Source organism: Macaca nemestrina, chromosome 20 (genome assembly GCF_043159975.1).
Source record: "Macaca nemestrina isolate mMacNem1 chromosome 20, mMacNem.hap1, whole genome shotgun sequence".
NCBI classification, from domain to species: Eukaryota; Metazoa; Chordata; class Mammalia; order Primates; family Cercopithecidae; genus Macaca; species Macaca nemestrina.
This window is the reverse complement of record NC_092144.1, coordinates 64,390,668-64,403,248: the sequence shown is the minus strand read 5'-3', so window position 1 is coordinate 64,403,248 and position 12,581 is coordinate 64,390,668. Positions and strand designations below refer to the sequence as shown.

General features: G+C 47.9%; 1 protein-coding gene across 3 annotated transcripts; it reads left to right on the top strand.

Annotated features, from left to right (window-relative positions):
* The first annotated feature begins 14 nt into the window (after positions 1 to 14).
* Positions 15 to 12,029, top strand: LOC105497004 (leukocyte immunoglobulin like receptor A5). Of its 3 annotated transcripts, none has more exons than XM_071087806.1 (10): positions 15 to 348; positions 3,400 to 3,601; positions 4,532 to 4,663; positions 5,705 to 5,821; positions 6,216 to 6,300; positions 6,464 to 6,499; positions 6,687 to 6,971; positions 7,119 to 7,421; positions 11,301 to 11,351; positions 11,499 to 12,029. In XM_071087806.1, exons 4-10 carry the CDS (start codon positions 5,819 to 5,821, stop codon positions 11,633 to 11,635), a joined length of 900 nt encoding a protein of 299 aa, XP_070943907.1. In that variant the 5' UTR covers positions 15 to 348; positions 3,400 to 3,601; positions 4,532 to 4,663; positions 5,705 to 5,818; the 3' UTR covers positions 11,636 to 12,029. The 3 variants fall into 3 exon arrangements, with proteins under 3 accessions (XP_070943907.1, XP_070943906.1, XP_011765960.2); XM_071087805.1 differs by having other exon boundaries at positions 4,523 to 4,663; XM_011767658.3 differs by lacking the exon at positions 4,532 to 4,663.
* Positions 12,030 to 12,581: the final 552 nt, after the last annotated feature.

Here is a 12,581-nt window from a genome sequence, read left to right as displayed (position 1 = left end):
CACGCTGGTGGGCGTGTCTTAAGAACAGCGGCTTCTACCCCTCCTCCCGCCCTATATTAACTAGGTGTCAATCTGGGGTGGCGTCTGAGTCCCCGCCTCCAAAGTCCCACATCCTACCTCAGAACTTCTGAGAAAGCTTTTTCCCCTCCCACCCTGGGTTTTCCCATCCGAATAAGAAGGAGCTGCCTGGAAGTGACCCCCAAAGCCCTTTCATTTCTGACCTCCTGGGGCATCTGGGTTGTGGCTCATCCTAGACCTGCCCCAGTCTCCAACCCTCCCTGGGCCTGGTCGGCTCCTACCAATAACTATGTGTTGCAAGGGTTACAAAGCCAGGAGAGGCAGCCGCAGGTACGTGTAATTGTATCCATCAGTGCTGGAGTCTGAGATTCGTGAGATGAAGCCACAATATTAGGAGAAAGCAAAGATTTGTAAAAACCCCACTGGTTTAGAATCTCCCCTCTCTCATGTATCACACAAAGTGGTTCAGATTTTCTACTAAAAGCAACACCCAGCACAGCTATGCATGACTCCCAGGCCCCGACCCTGTCCTGCAAGATGGGTGACGAGTAGAGGAAGGAGCACAGGCTGGGTCAGGAGGAGTTGGGGTCCAGCCTGACTTGGACACGGGGAAGATGCTGGGGCTGATGGAGGAGGAAGAGAGGCAGGCAAGTTGGAGAGAGGAAAGACGGACGCTTCCTTGGCAGCTCTTATTTCTCATTTCCAAGAGCTCCTGAGGGTGAACCCCTCACCCACACCTGCAGGGTCCCTGGGTCCTCTGAGGACAGGAAAGGAGGCTGCTCAGGCCTCGGTGGGATCTGACTGTGATGAGGCTGGAGTCCACCAAAGATCTGCTCCTTTAGAGAGAAGCACCCCAGCTGTGGGTGCCGCTCACACGGTCGCTCCTGTGCTCACCTGGAGACCTCTGTGCTCAGGGAACTCCTGAGACTAAGGAGGGGCTGTGCACCTGCTCCCTGGATGAGTTAGGGAATTAGTCACAGCACGGCTTGTGTGTCATTCATTTCTACCCTGCCTTTTCCGTGCACACTTGTCTATTGTTCCTCTCTGTTCTTCTGAAACATTTAAAGCAATACATGAATATATAAACTTATCATTTTAATTTGGGACTTGATTTCATTTATATATTTGCTTTAGAAAATAGTTTCTTATTTACGTTAAGTTTTCCTATCCTAAACTTTTAAAATTGAGGTTTATTGATGAACTTAAGAAGTGTCTTGAAATTTTATTTATGACTTTTATATATTTATTTCAATGTAAGCAATTATTCAATCACTTTAATAATCTGTAAATGAGGCCTTTGATTCCTTATAAATAAAAGCTAGGTACACATGATACAGTAAATGGTTTGAGTACATTTATTTTATTTTATACCAACTTACTACAGAATTTCTTAATTCCAATTATTTTCAATTGATCCCCTCTAATTTACTAATAAAATATATATAACTCACAAGAAAGTTGAAATTTCACTTTATTTCTAAATTGCATGGCAATATTTCTCATGTCAAATATTAATATATAACTACATATTAAAAATCTAAAGTATTATATAGATGTATCTATAAATGATTATGTAAGTTGCATCTGAATGTATTTGTGTTTTTATCTACATATGTATACTTGTCCATGTGCTTAGTATGTTTGACGTAGTGGGTCTTTACCTGCTTGTTATTCATCTTCCCACCTACATTCACACTTCCTACAAGCAGAAATAGGCCGGGCATGTGGCTCACGCCTGTAATCCCAGCACTTTGGGAGGCGGAGGTGGGTGGATCACGGGGTCAGGAGATCGAGACCATCCTGGCTAACACGGTGAAACCTTGTCTCTACTAAAAATACAACAATAACAAAAATTAGCCGGGTGTGGTGGCAGGCGCCTGTAGTCCCAGCTACTCGGGAGGCTGAGGCAGGAGAATGGCATGAACCTGGGAGGTGGAGGTTGCAGTGAGCCGAGATCGCGCTACTGTACTCCAGCCTCGGCAACAGAGTGAGATTTCGTCTCAGAAAAAAAAAAAAAAAAAGCAAAAAAAAGAACTCCAGGTATTATCTCAGACAACGAGAGACTGTTCCATCTTGGTGCATTGGTAAGAGTACACCACCACCATTTAGAATATATACATTTGTACATGTGCATGTGTGTACATCACATGTTAGGTGTCCTTGCCTATATGAAGAATTAGTTAGTGGAAGAAGAAACCCTAGGTGAACTGGCTGAGCTGGAGTGAAGGAGAGGCAGCCCCAGGCCTTCACTCTTTGGATTCCTGATATTCAGGAGCCCCTGAGCTTCCTCATCCATGGAGCTTGGGTCTTCAGCTGGTGAATAAGCGGAAAGACACATCTATGGAGGAATTAGGTCATGTGGTCCGTGTTGTACACTGAACAGAGAGTAGTTGAAGGATCAGTTTTTTCTGTTGCAGAAGATGATTTTTCTTGCAGATCCTGAACTCTGAGGTACAGCAAAACTCTTGTCAAAAAATGACTCCGGAGCACAATTTAAATTCAAAGAACACAAGAAGGCTGAAATAACTTAGTGAGGACGCAGCCGAGGGAGGGTTGATTGAGGAACTCCATAAAAGTCATGTTGAGAGACATAGGGAACTATAACAATGCAGAGCCCAGGGGGAGAGGCTGGGCTGAGATCTCTTCAAGAACCTGTCCTTCTCCTTCCCCTTGGATTCTCAGAAGTAGCTGATACCCTCCGTCTGACACAAAACATTTCTGATTTCTCCAAACATCTCACATACGTTTCCCCCTGATTATTTCTCCCTCAACTCTGTATTTGCTTCTCTCTGTCTCTATATCTATGTGTTCCCTTCTCCTGTCTGTTTCATTATTTCTTTCTCTGTTCTGTATCGATGTCTCTTTTTGTCTCTGTCTCTCTCTCTTGTTCTCTTCTCAGTTGATCTAAACTTAGAGCTGATATTAGCGCTCAGTGATTTGAACGTCTCACAGGTATTTTTCTGAGATCATCTCAAATCCCCATGCACACACTGTCACTACACTTGTAGGTAATATGATAATTACCTGTCAGCAAGAAAATGACCTCATGGTGTCCCAAACTTTACCTCAGAGATAAGATGTCCCCTTCTGCCCACATGCTCAGACTGAATCCCTGGCAGTTACTTTCCCAGTGAGAAATGGCATTTGGTAAGCGGATTTTCTTTGTATGTAGAGAGCCATATTCTTAGAGACATAGAATGCGGGTCATAAAATAATAATATGGAATGGGCATACAATTCTCTTTTTCCCTCGAGGGTCAAAAATAGAACAACAAAAAAAATGAAGTACAAGTATTTTCTGAGAGTTCCTTAAATGTAGAATCATCCTAAACTTCTGCTTCCAGGGCTATCTGGCATCTCTTGTTTACCTTCTCTGTTGTAGCCCCGTCTGGAACATTCTCTGAACACACCAAACTTCCCAGCCTTCACTCTCCTGCTTGTACAAGGAGTATGAGTGTATTTAGCCCTTGGCCCCTGTTTACACATCTGTTTTCTGATGGCAACAGCTACCTAGGACATTCGAAAGGATCTGCGATAGCACGTTGTGCTTTGGTTGGAGACGGATGTACGTCTGTGGAAACCTGGTAAGTGCAAAATCCTATACTTGGATCTCCTTTCTGGGAGCAGGGTGCACTTTAGTGCACGGATAATCTTACGTTCACAGAACATTTCTGGGATTAGTGTGAAGAAGGTAAACTCTATATCCTATTTGAAGAATTAGAAATCTTTTTACAAAAAGAGAGACCGAGTGTTCAAGGCTTAGGGAGCAAGAATAACCAGGGACTATCAATGTGCTGGGGTCCAAATGCAATGCTGACAGTTATCAGATTTTTAAATGTTTTGATATTCCACAGACTTTTGCACGTATTTCAGTTCCATTGGGACCTAAAGTTAAAGCTTCCAAAAGTCATTGCTCCAGTCAGTCCTGAAGCAGTAAGAATTTGGTCTGTTCTGACTGCTGAGATCCCAGCCACAAATGCTATGGGATGGGGATTTTTCTGTCACTAGCTCAGAATGTAAGATATGTCTCATTTAATCCCTAATTGTGCCTTCATAAAAATCACTTTGGGCCAAGCGCAGTGGCTCACGCCTGTAATCTCAGCACTTTGGGAGGCTGAGGTGGATGAATCATGAGGTCAGAAGTTCAAGACCAGCTTGACCAACATGGTGAAACCCCCCTCTCTGCTAAAAATACAAGAAGAGCCGGGCGTGGTGATGGGTGCCTGTAATCCCAGCTACTCGGGAGGCTGAGGCAGGAGAATTGCTTGAACCCAGGCGTCAGAGGTTGCAGTGAGCTAAGATCACACCACTGCACACCAGCCTGGGTAATAGTGAGACTCCAACTCAGGAAAAAAAAAAAAAAAGACATATAAACCAATGAAACAGAATAAAGGACCCAAAAATGAAGGCACGTATCTACAGCCAGCTGATCTTTGACAAAACTGACAAAAACATACACTGGGGCTAAGTGTTATTTCTTTGTCTTGCCTGATTGCTCCGGCGAGGACCTCCAGCACTACGTCGAATCCGAGTGGTGAGAGCGGACATCTTTGTCTTACTCCAGTTCTTAGGGGGAAAGCTTTCTGCTTTTCCCTGTTTGCTATATTGGCTGTGATTTCGTCGCCTATGGTCTTTAGTATTTTGAGGTATCTCCTTCTATGCCTTGTTTGTTGAGAATTTTTATCCTGAAGAGATGCAGGATTTTACCAAATGCTTTTTCTGCATCTCTGACATAATCATAGAGACTGAAACCAGAGTCCTCTCATGTCCCCACCCCTCATGTCTTAATCTAGTCTAGAAATTAACTGTGATTGAGTCTCTGCCATGAGCCAAGCGCCGCTGGCCCTCACATCCGCTGTGATGAGTGAGGTTCATGACAGCAGGCTCCACACAGGGAAACTGAGGCTCAGAAACAAGGTAGTACTGCCCAAGATCACGCAGGCCATAGATAATAATCAGGAATTACATAGAAATCAATTCCCCACTGGCTGGGTGTGGTGGCTCACGCCTGTAATCCCAGCACTTTGGGAGGCCGAGGCGGACGGATCATGAGGTCAGGAGATCAAGACCATCCTAGCTAACACGGTGAAACCCCGTCTCTAATAAAAATACAAAAAAAGTAGCCGGGCGTGGTGGTGGGCACCTGTAGTCCCAGCTGCTCGGGAAGCTGAGGCAGGAGAATGGCGTGAACCCGGGAGGTGGAGCTTGCAGTGTGCCAAGATTGTGCCACTGCACTCTAGCCTGGGTGACAGGTCAAGATTCCATCTCAGAAAAAAAAAAAAAAAAGAAAGAAAGAAATTGTTGAGAGAGTTGTCCCCTCTCCGCAAACCAGAGCCCAAATCTAAGTAATGTACCCACAAAAATTAAAAAATAAATAGATACATAAGAATAAAAATTTCAAAACAAAGCCTAAGTAATTACTCTGAAAATGTTGAACTTGGATTGAGGTGTAGAGGGAAACCCAAAGAAACAAAAGGCACAGTGGAGGCAGAAATGATTCAGAGGTTTGTTCCTGGAGGTGGGGTGGAAGTAGACTCTGTTGCAAAAAAACAAAAAAAAAAAATTAAGAGAAGTAAAAGAAAAAGAGTACTATTGGTTAGAAAAGAAACACTCCAGGGCCACTAAAGGGTCATGATTTCTTCCCCTATTTCCCTGCATTTCTCCTCTGTGCTCACTGCCACTCACAGCTCAGCCTGGGCTGCACAGCCCGGTGTCAGGTGCGTCTCTGCTGACCTGGGTCTGCCTGCAGCATGGACCTGCATCTTCCCTGAAGCATCTCCAGGGCTGGAGAGACGACTGCCATGGTAAGGACCCCGCGAGGCTGAGCCGATGGACGGGCTGAAGGAGGGAGGGAGACCCCATGGGGAGGCTCTGAGAGGGAAGAGGAGCCCACGGTCGCCCTCGCCTGAAAGGGGCTGACTGAGGAAGTCACCGGGTCTACTTGTTGCTGTGTCCCGGCCCTCAGTGAGATAAAGATAAATCAGGCAGACAGTGGCCCGGGGACGGGGAGACCCCATTTCTCTCTGAAATGTCTGCAGAGAGCCTGATGCCCGCCCCCACCTCAGCCCTGGGGAAATGAGAGCCAGGCTCCGGGGGAGGGCGGTTCCCCTTCCTGTGGGCTGAGGATGAGACAACCCTATGACAAGAAGGACCCAGCCTCCGAGCGGCCACACCCTGTGTGTGTCTCTGTCCTGCCAGGCACCATGGTCTCATCCATCTGCACAGCTGCAGCCAGTGGGAGGAGACGCTGTGACCCCTGCCCTCGTGGCTCTGCTCTGCCTCGGTGAGATTGGAAGCAGGGAAGGGGCACCCTAGTCTGGGAGGGACCCCACTCCATAACCAGGGCCTTGTCTATCAGGAAACTCCAGGGTGTTAGCAGGTTCCCAGGGCGGGGAGGGTCTGCTCAGGCTTCAGGGGCAAATCGCTCACAGGGAACTCTCTTCCAGGGCTGAGTCTGGGCCCCAGGACCTGCGTGCAGGCAGGTGAGTCTGTCCCCAGCTGTCCCAGGTCCCTCCTCCTCACTGGGGACAAAGGGCCACCCATGGGCAGCTAGGAGAGGAGACAGCAGTTCTGGGTGACTGATGGCGACATCTGAAGGGTCCTGGGACTGAGAGCTGGGATCTGAGGGCTGAGGGACGTCTTGGGATGCAGCCTCTGATTTCCTTCCAGGGCCCCTCCCCAAACCCGCCCTCTGGGCTGAGCCAGGCTCTGTGATCATCCGGGGGAACCCCGTGACCATCTGGTGTCAGGGGACCCTGGAGGCCCAGGAGTACCGTCTGGATAAAGAGGGAAGCACAGCGCCCTGGAACACACAGAACCCACTGGAGCCCAGGAACAAGGCCAGATTCTCCATCCCATACATGACAGAGCACCATGCAGGGAGATTTCGCTGTTACTATCTCAGCCCTGAAGGCTGGTCAGAGCCCAGTGACCCCCTGGAGCTGGTGGTGACAGGTGAGAGGACACTCAGGGGTCCCAGCCCCAGGCTCTGTCCTCAGGAAGGGGGTCGGCTCTCAGGGGCGTCTCCCTCTCACAGCCCAGCCCTGGGGGATGATGTGGGAGGTGGGAGCCCATTAAACACGGTGCCTCCTTCTCTCCTAGGATTCTACAGCAAACCCACCCTCTCAGTCCTGCCTAGCCCTGTGGTGGCCTCAGGAGGGAACGTGACCCTCCTGTGTGGCTCACGGCTAAGATTCGACAGGTTCATTCTGACTGAGGAAGGAGACCACAATCTCTCCTGGACCTCGAACTCACAGCTGTCTCTTAGTGGGCAGTTCCAGGCCCTGTTCCCTGTGGGCCCCATGACCCCCAGCCACAGGTGGACGTTCAGATGCTATGGCTCTCGCAGGCATATCCTACAGGTGTGGTCAGAACCCAGTGACCTCCTGGAGATTCCGGTCTCAGGTGAGGAAGCCACAGCCTTCTCTCGTACAATTTAGGGGAGCCAGGCAGGTTGTGGAGACTCTTACCTGCAGGGCAGCCCCTGCTAAGAAAGAAAAAAAGGGGAAGGAGAATACAGAAATCCTAGGGATACAAGTTCAGAGTGAGAAAAACAGAGCAAAGGCCGGGCGTGGTGGCTCACACCTGTAATCTCAGCACTTTGGGAGGCTGAGGCGGGTGGATCACCTGATGTCAGGAGTTCAAAAACAGCCTGACCAACACAGTGAAACCCCATCTTTACTAAAAATATAAAAATAGCTGGGTGTGGTGGTACACACCTGTAATCCCAGCTATTTGGGAGGCTGAGGCAGGAGAATCGCTTGAATCTGGGAGGCAGAGGTTGCAGTCAGCCAAGATTGTGTCATTGCACTCCAACCTGGGTGACAGAGCGAGATTCCATCTCACAAAAAAAAAAAAAAAAAAAAAGGCCAGGCGCGGTGGCTCACGCCTGTAATCCCAGCACTTTCGGAGGCTGAGGTGGGCGGATCACGAGGTCAGGAGATCGAGACCATCCTGGCTAACACGGTGAAACCCCGTCTCTACTAAAAACACAAAGAATTAGCTGGGCGTGGTGGCGGGTGCCTGTAGTCCCAGCTACTCGGGAGGCTGAGGCAGGAGAACGGCGTGAACCCAGGAGGGAGAAGTTGCAGTGAGCCGAGATCGTGCCACTGCACTCCAGTCTGACTCCATCTCAAAAAAAAAAAAAAAAAAAAAAAAAAAAGAGGAAAAGAAAAAGAAAAACAGAGCAAGGAAGACTCCAGACGGAGGTTTACAGAAGGAACCAGCCCCTGCACTCCCGGCTTCTTTCCCCTGCAGGTGTGTCTAGAATGCCCTTCCTCCTGACCCCACAGGGCCCTGTTGTGGTCCCTGGAGAGAACCTGACCCTCCAGTGTCACTCTGATGTTGGCTATGACAGGTTCACTATACACGGAGGACAGACACGACCTCCTCCAGCACCCTGGCCAGCAGCCCCGGGCTGGGCTCTCCCAGGATGACTTCCCCCTGGGCTTGGAAGTGACCCCCAAAACCCCCTCATTTCTGACCTTCTGGGGCATCTGAGATGTGGCTCATCCCAGACCTAGAAAAGCAGCTCTTATCAGTCACCCTAAGACCTGGTCTGCTCTTGCCAATAGCGACACCTCGTAAGGGTTAGAAAGCCAAGAGGGGCAGCTGCAGGTACATGTAATCGTATCTATCCATCCTGGGGTCTGAGATTCGTGAGATGAAGCCACAAAATTACGAGAAAGAAAGATTTACAAAAAACCCCACTGTTTAGAATCTCCCCTCTCTCACACATCACACGAAGTTGTTTCAGATTTTCTACTAAAAACCATGCAGCTCTACAAGACTCCCAGGCCCCCACCCTATCCTGCAGGATGAGCGATGAGTAGAGGAAGGAGAACAGACCTGGTAAGCAGGATTTGGGGTCCAGGCCTGACTTGGAACATGGGGAAGATGCTGGGGCTGGTGGAGGAGGAAGAGAGGCAGGCAAGTTGGAGAGAGGACAGATGGACCCTCCCTTGGCAGCTCTCACTTCTTGTTTCCATGAGATCCTGAAGATGGAGCCCCTCACCCACACCTGCAGGGTCCCTGGGCCCACTCAGGACAGGGGAGGACGCTGCTCCGGCCTCAGTGGGATCTGACTGTGATGAGGGTGGAACCCACCCCAGACCTGCTCCTTTAAAGAGAAGCACCCCAGCTGTGGGTGCCACTCTCATGGCCCCTCCTGTCTTCAACCGGAGGCCTTTTTGCTCAGGGCACCCCTGAGACGAAGGAGGGGCCGTGCACCTGCTCCCAGCAGTAACTTAGGAACTTATTCACGGCACATCTTGTCTGCTGTTCATTGCTACTCTGCATTTGCTGGGCATGCTTGTCTATTTTCTCTCTCTTCCTCTGAATCTTTTAAAACAATATTTGAATATTTAAATTTGTCTCTTTAAGATATGTGGATTTATGATTTAAAAACCAGTAATTCCACTCCCATTGTTGTGGGGTGTAATTCAATATTTACATTTGCTTTATAAAATTAGTTGTTAACGACAAGTATTTCTATTATTAATATATAAAATTGAAGTTTATGAATGAAGTTAATAAGTGTTTTGAAGTTCTGTTCATAAGAATGTGTACATTTAGTCTAAAGAATTCTTCAACTACTTTAATTATTTTTAAGTGAAATATTTGATTCATTTATATTTCTTTTTTTTTTTTTTTTTTTTGAGATGGAGTCTTGCTCTGTCACCCAGGCTGGAGTGCAGTGGTGCAGTCTCAGCTCATTGCAAGCTCTGCTTCCTGGGTTCACCCCATTCTCCTGCCTCAGCCTCCCAAGTAGCTGAGACTACAGGTGCCCGCCACCATGCCTGGCTAGTATTTTCAGTAGAGACAGGGTTTCACCGTGTTAGCCAGGATGGTCTCGATCTCCTGACCTCGTGATCCACCCGCCTCAGCCTCCCAAAGTGCTGGGATTACAGGTGTGAGCCACCGTGCCCAGCCTGATTAATTTATATTTCTAAGTAAGATATACACATGAGAAAGCTTTTAGTTTGAGTATATTCATTTAATTTCATATTAGCTTGCTATGACATTTTTCCCTTTCCATTATCTTTCAACTGATCTCCCCAAATTTACTGATAAAATTTATATTAACTATAAGAAAATTGAAAAATTTTTTTTATTTCTAAACTGCATATCAATTTTTGTCACTTCAAGTATTAATATGCATGTAATTGCATCTTAAATAAATATCTAAAGTTTAACATATATACATACTTATGTATGGTTATATAAGTTACATCTGAATATAAGTGTAGGTATATCTGCATATATTTTTTATATGTATATCTACATGCTTAATGTATTTCACATCACGGGCTTTTACACGTTTGTTATTGGTCTTCTCACTTAGATTTGCACTTTATAAAATCAGAAATTGTTTTTTGTTTGTTTGTTTGAGACGGAATCTTGCCCTGTCGCCCAAGCTGGAGTGCAGTGGCACGACCTGGGCTCACTGCAACCTCCGCCTCCCAGTTTCAAGCGATTCTCCTGTTTCAGACGCCCGAGTAGCTGGGATTATAAGCATGTACCAACTCGCCCAACTAATTTTTTGTATCTTTAGTAGAGACAGGGTTTCACCACGTTGGCCAGGCTGGTCTCGAACCCCTGACCTCGTGATCTGCCCTCCTCCCAAAGTGCTGGAATTACAGGCATGAGCCACCGTGCCTACCCCTAAAAGCAGAAATTGTTTTATGGCCTCTGATAACGTCATATATATATATATACACACACACCCCCCACACATTTATATACATACATATATATATGACTGACTACATGAATAATCAGCTAACTAGATACTTATTGTATGATGAAACACCAGGTGAGGTGGTTGAGGTGGCGTGAAGGGGAGGCAGCTGTTTGTGTTTCTGACATTCAGGAGCCCCTGAGGACCCACCCCTCATGCACGGAGCCTGAGTCCTCAGCTGGTGGATCCGTGAAACTCTTATCTCCAGGGGAATTGGCTCATGTGCTCCTGTGTCCCAGGCTGCACAGACAGCACCCAGGGCTCAGTGACCTCTGTACCGGGGACCAGATCCTGGTCTTTCACGGTGCAGGAAAACTCTTTCCCAAATGACTCAGGAGCAAAAACAAAGGAAAGGTGAAATAATTCAGTGAGGAGACTGGAGGGAACCCTGCTCCAGCAGAGGGAGGGCTTATCGAGGAACTCCATAGAAGTCATGTCGAGAGGCATAGGGAACTAGGAGAATGCAGAGCCCAGGTGAGAGGCTGGGCTGAGATCTCTTCAAGAACTTCTCCTTCCCCTTCCCCTTCCCCTGTTTTGATTTTCAGGAGCAGCTGATAACCTCAGTCCGTCACAAAACAAGTCTGACTCTGGGACTGGTGAGTGAGGAGATGCTCTCAGTTATGGAACTGGCACAGAGGGTCAGGTCCTGTTAAGATGATGTGGGTGCCCTGGGGGTCATCTAGGGGTCCTGGGTGATACTGATCTGCCCTGACCTCTGTGACCTCTTTGTCCACCATCCCCAGCCTCACACCCCCAGGATTACACTGTGGAGAATCTCATCCGCATGGGCATGGCTGGCTTGATCCTGGTGGTCCTTGGGATTCTGATATTTCAGGATTGGCACAGCCAGAGAAGCCCCCAGGATGCAGCTGGGAGGTGAACAGAAGAGAGGACAATGCACCATTGGGTGCTGGAGCCTTGGAAGAGAATCTGAAAGTCCCAGGAGGTTCTGGAAGACAATCTGAGGCCTATGCTATCTGGACTGTCTGCTAGCAATTTCTTTTTTTGTTTGTTTGTTTTTCTTTTTTCTTTCTTTCTTTCTTTTTTTTTTTTTTTTTTTTTTTTTTTGAGACGGAGTCTCGCTCTGTTGCCAGGCTGGAATGCAGTGGTGGAATCTGGGCTCACTGCAACCTCCGCCTCTTGGGTTCAAGTGATTCTCCTGCCTCAGCCTCTGGCAATTTCTGGAGGGAGGAATGGATGTTTGAGTGCAGGGACACTGGTCTGGGGTGATCTGTAGAGGACCATAAAAATATGATACCTTTCCTTTCTATTAATGTTGACTTCCCTTGGTTGGATTCCCTTCTCTTCCCAGCCCGAGACAGGTTACATCCCACATGGCAGCGTTGGGTCCACATCTCCGCACGCCTGTGTACTGTGGTCCATGGCGTGTCAGCCAGTCCTCTTCATTTCTCATTACCACACTCCCTGTGTGCTTTACTGAGCCTCCATCTCTTCAGTTCAGAGTTCCACACCTGACCCAGTAACTAAATCCATGGGAGAAGGTCAGATCCCCACCAGGAAAAGATAAATCCAGAGGGCATCCTAACCTCCTGTCTGTAGCCTTCAAGCCTCTTCACTCTTTTTTTTTTTTTTTTTTTTTTTTGAGACGGAGCCTCGCTCTGTTGCCCAGGCTGGAGTGACATGGTGCCAATTTGGCTCACTGCAAGCTCCGCCTCCCAGATTCACACCATTCTCCTGGCTTAGCCTCCCGGGTAGCTGGAGCTACAGGCACCTGCCACCATGCCTGGCTAATTTTTGTATTTTTAGTAGTGACAGGGTTTCACCATGTTGGCCAGGATGGTCTCGATCTCCTGACCTTGTGATCT

Excerpts from the sequence above, each read along its gene's own strand:
- LOC105497004 (XM_011767658.3), top strand. Across the intron at positions 6,301-6,463 it reads CGTGGCTCTGCTCTGCCTCG|GGCTGAGTCTGGGCCCCAGG; the intron begins GTGAGATTGGAA and ends ACTCTCTTCCAG. Across the intron at positions 6,972-7,118 it reads CCTGGAGCTGGTGGTGACAG|GATTCTACAGCAAACCCACC; the intron begins GTGAGAGGACAC and ends CTTCTCTCCTAG.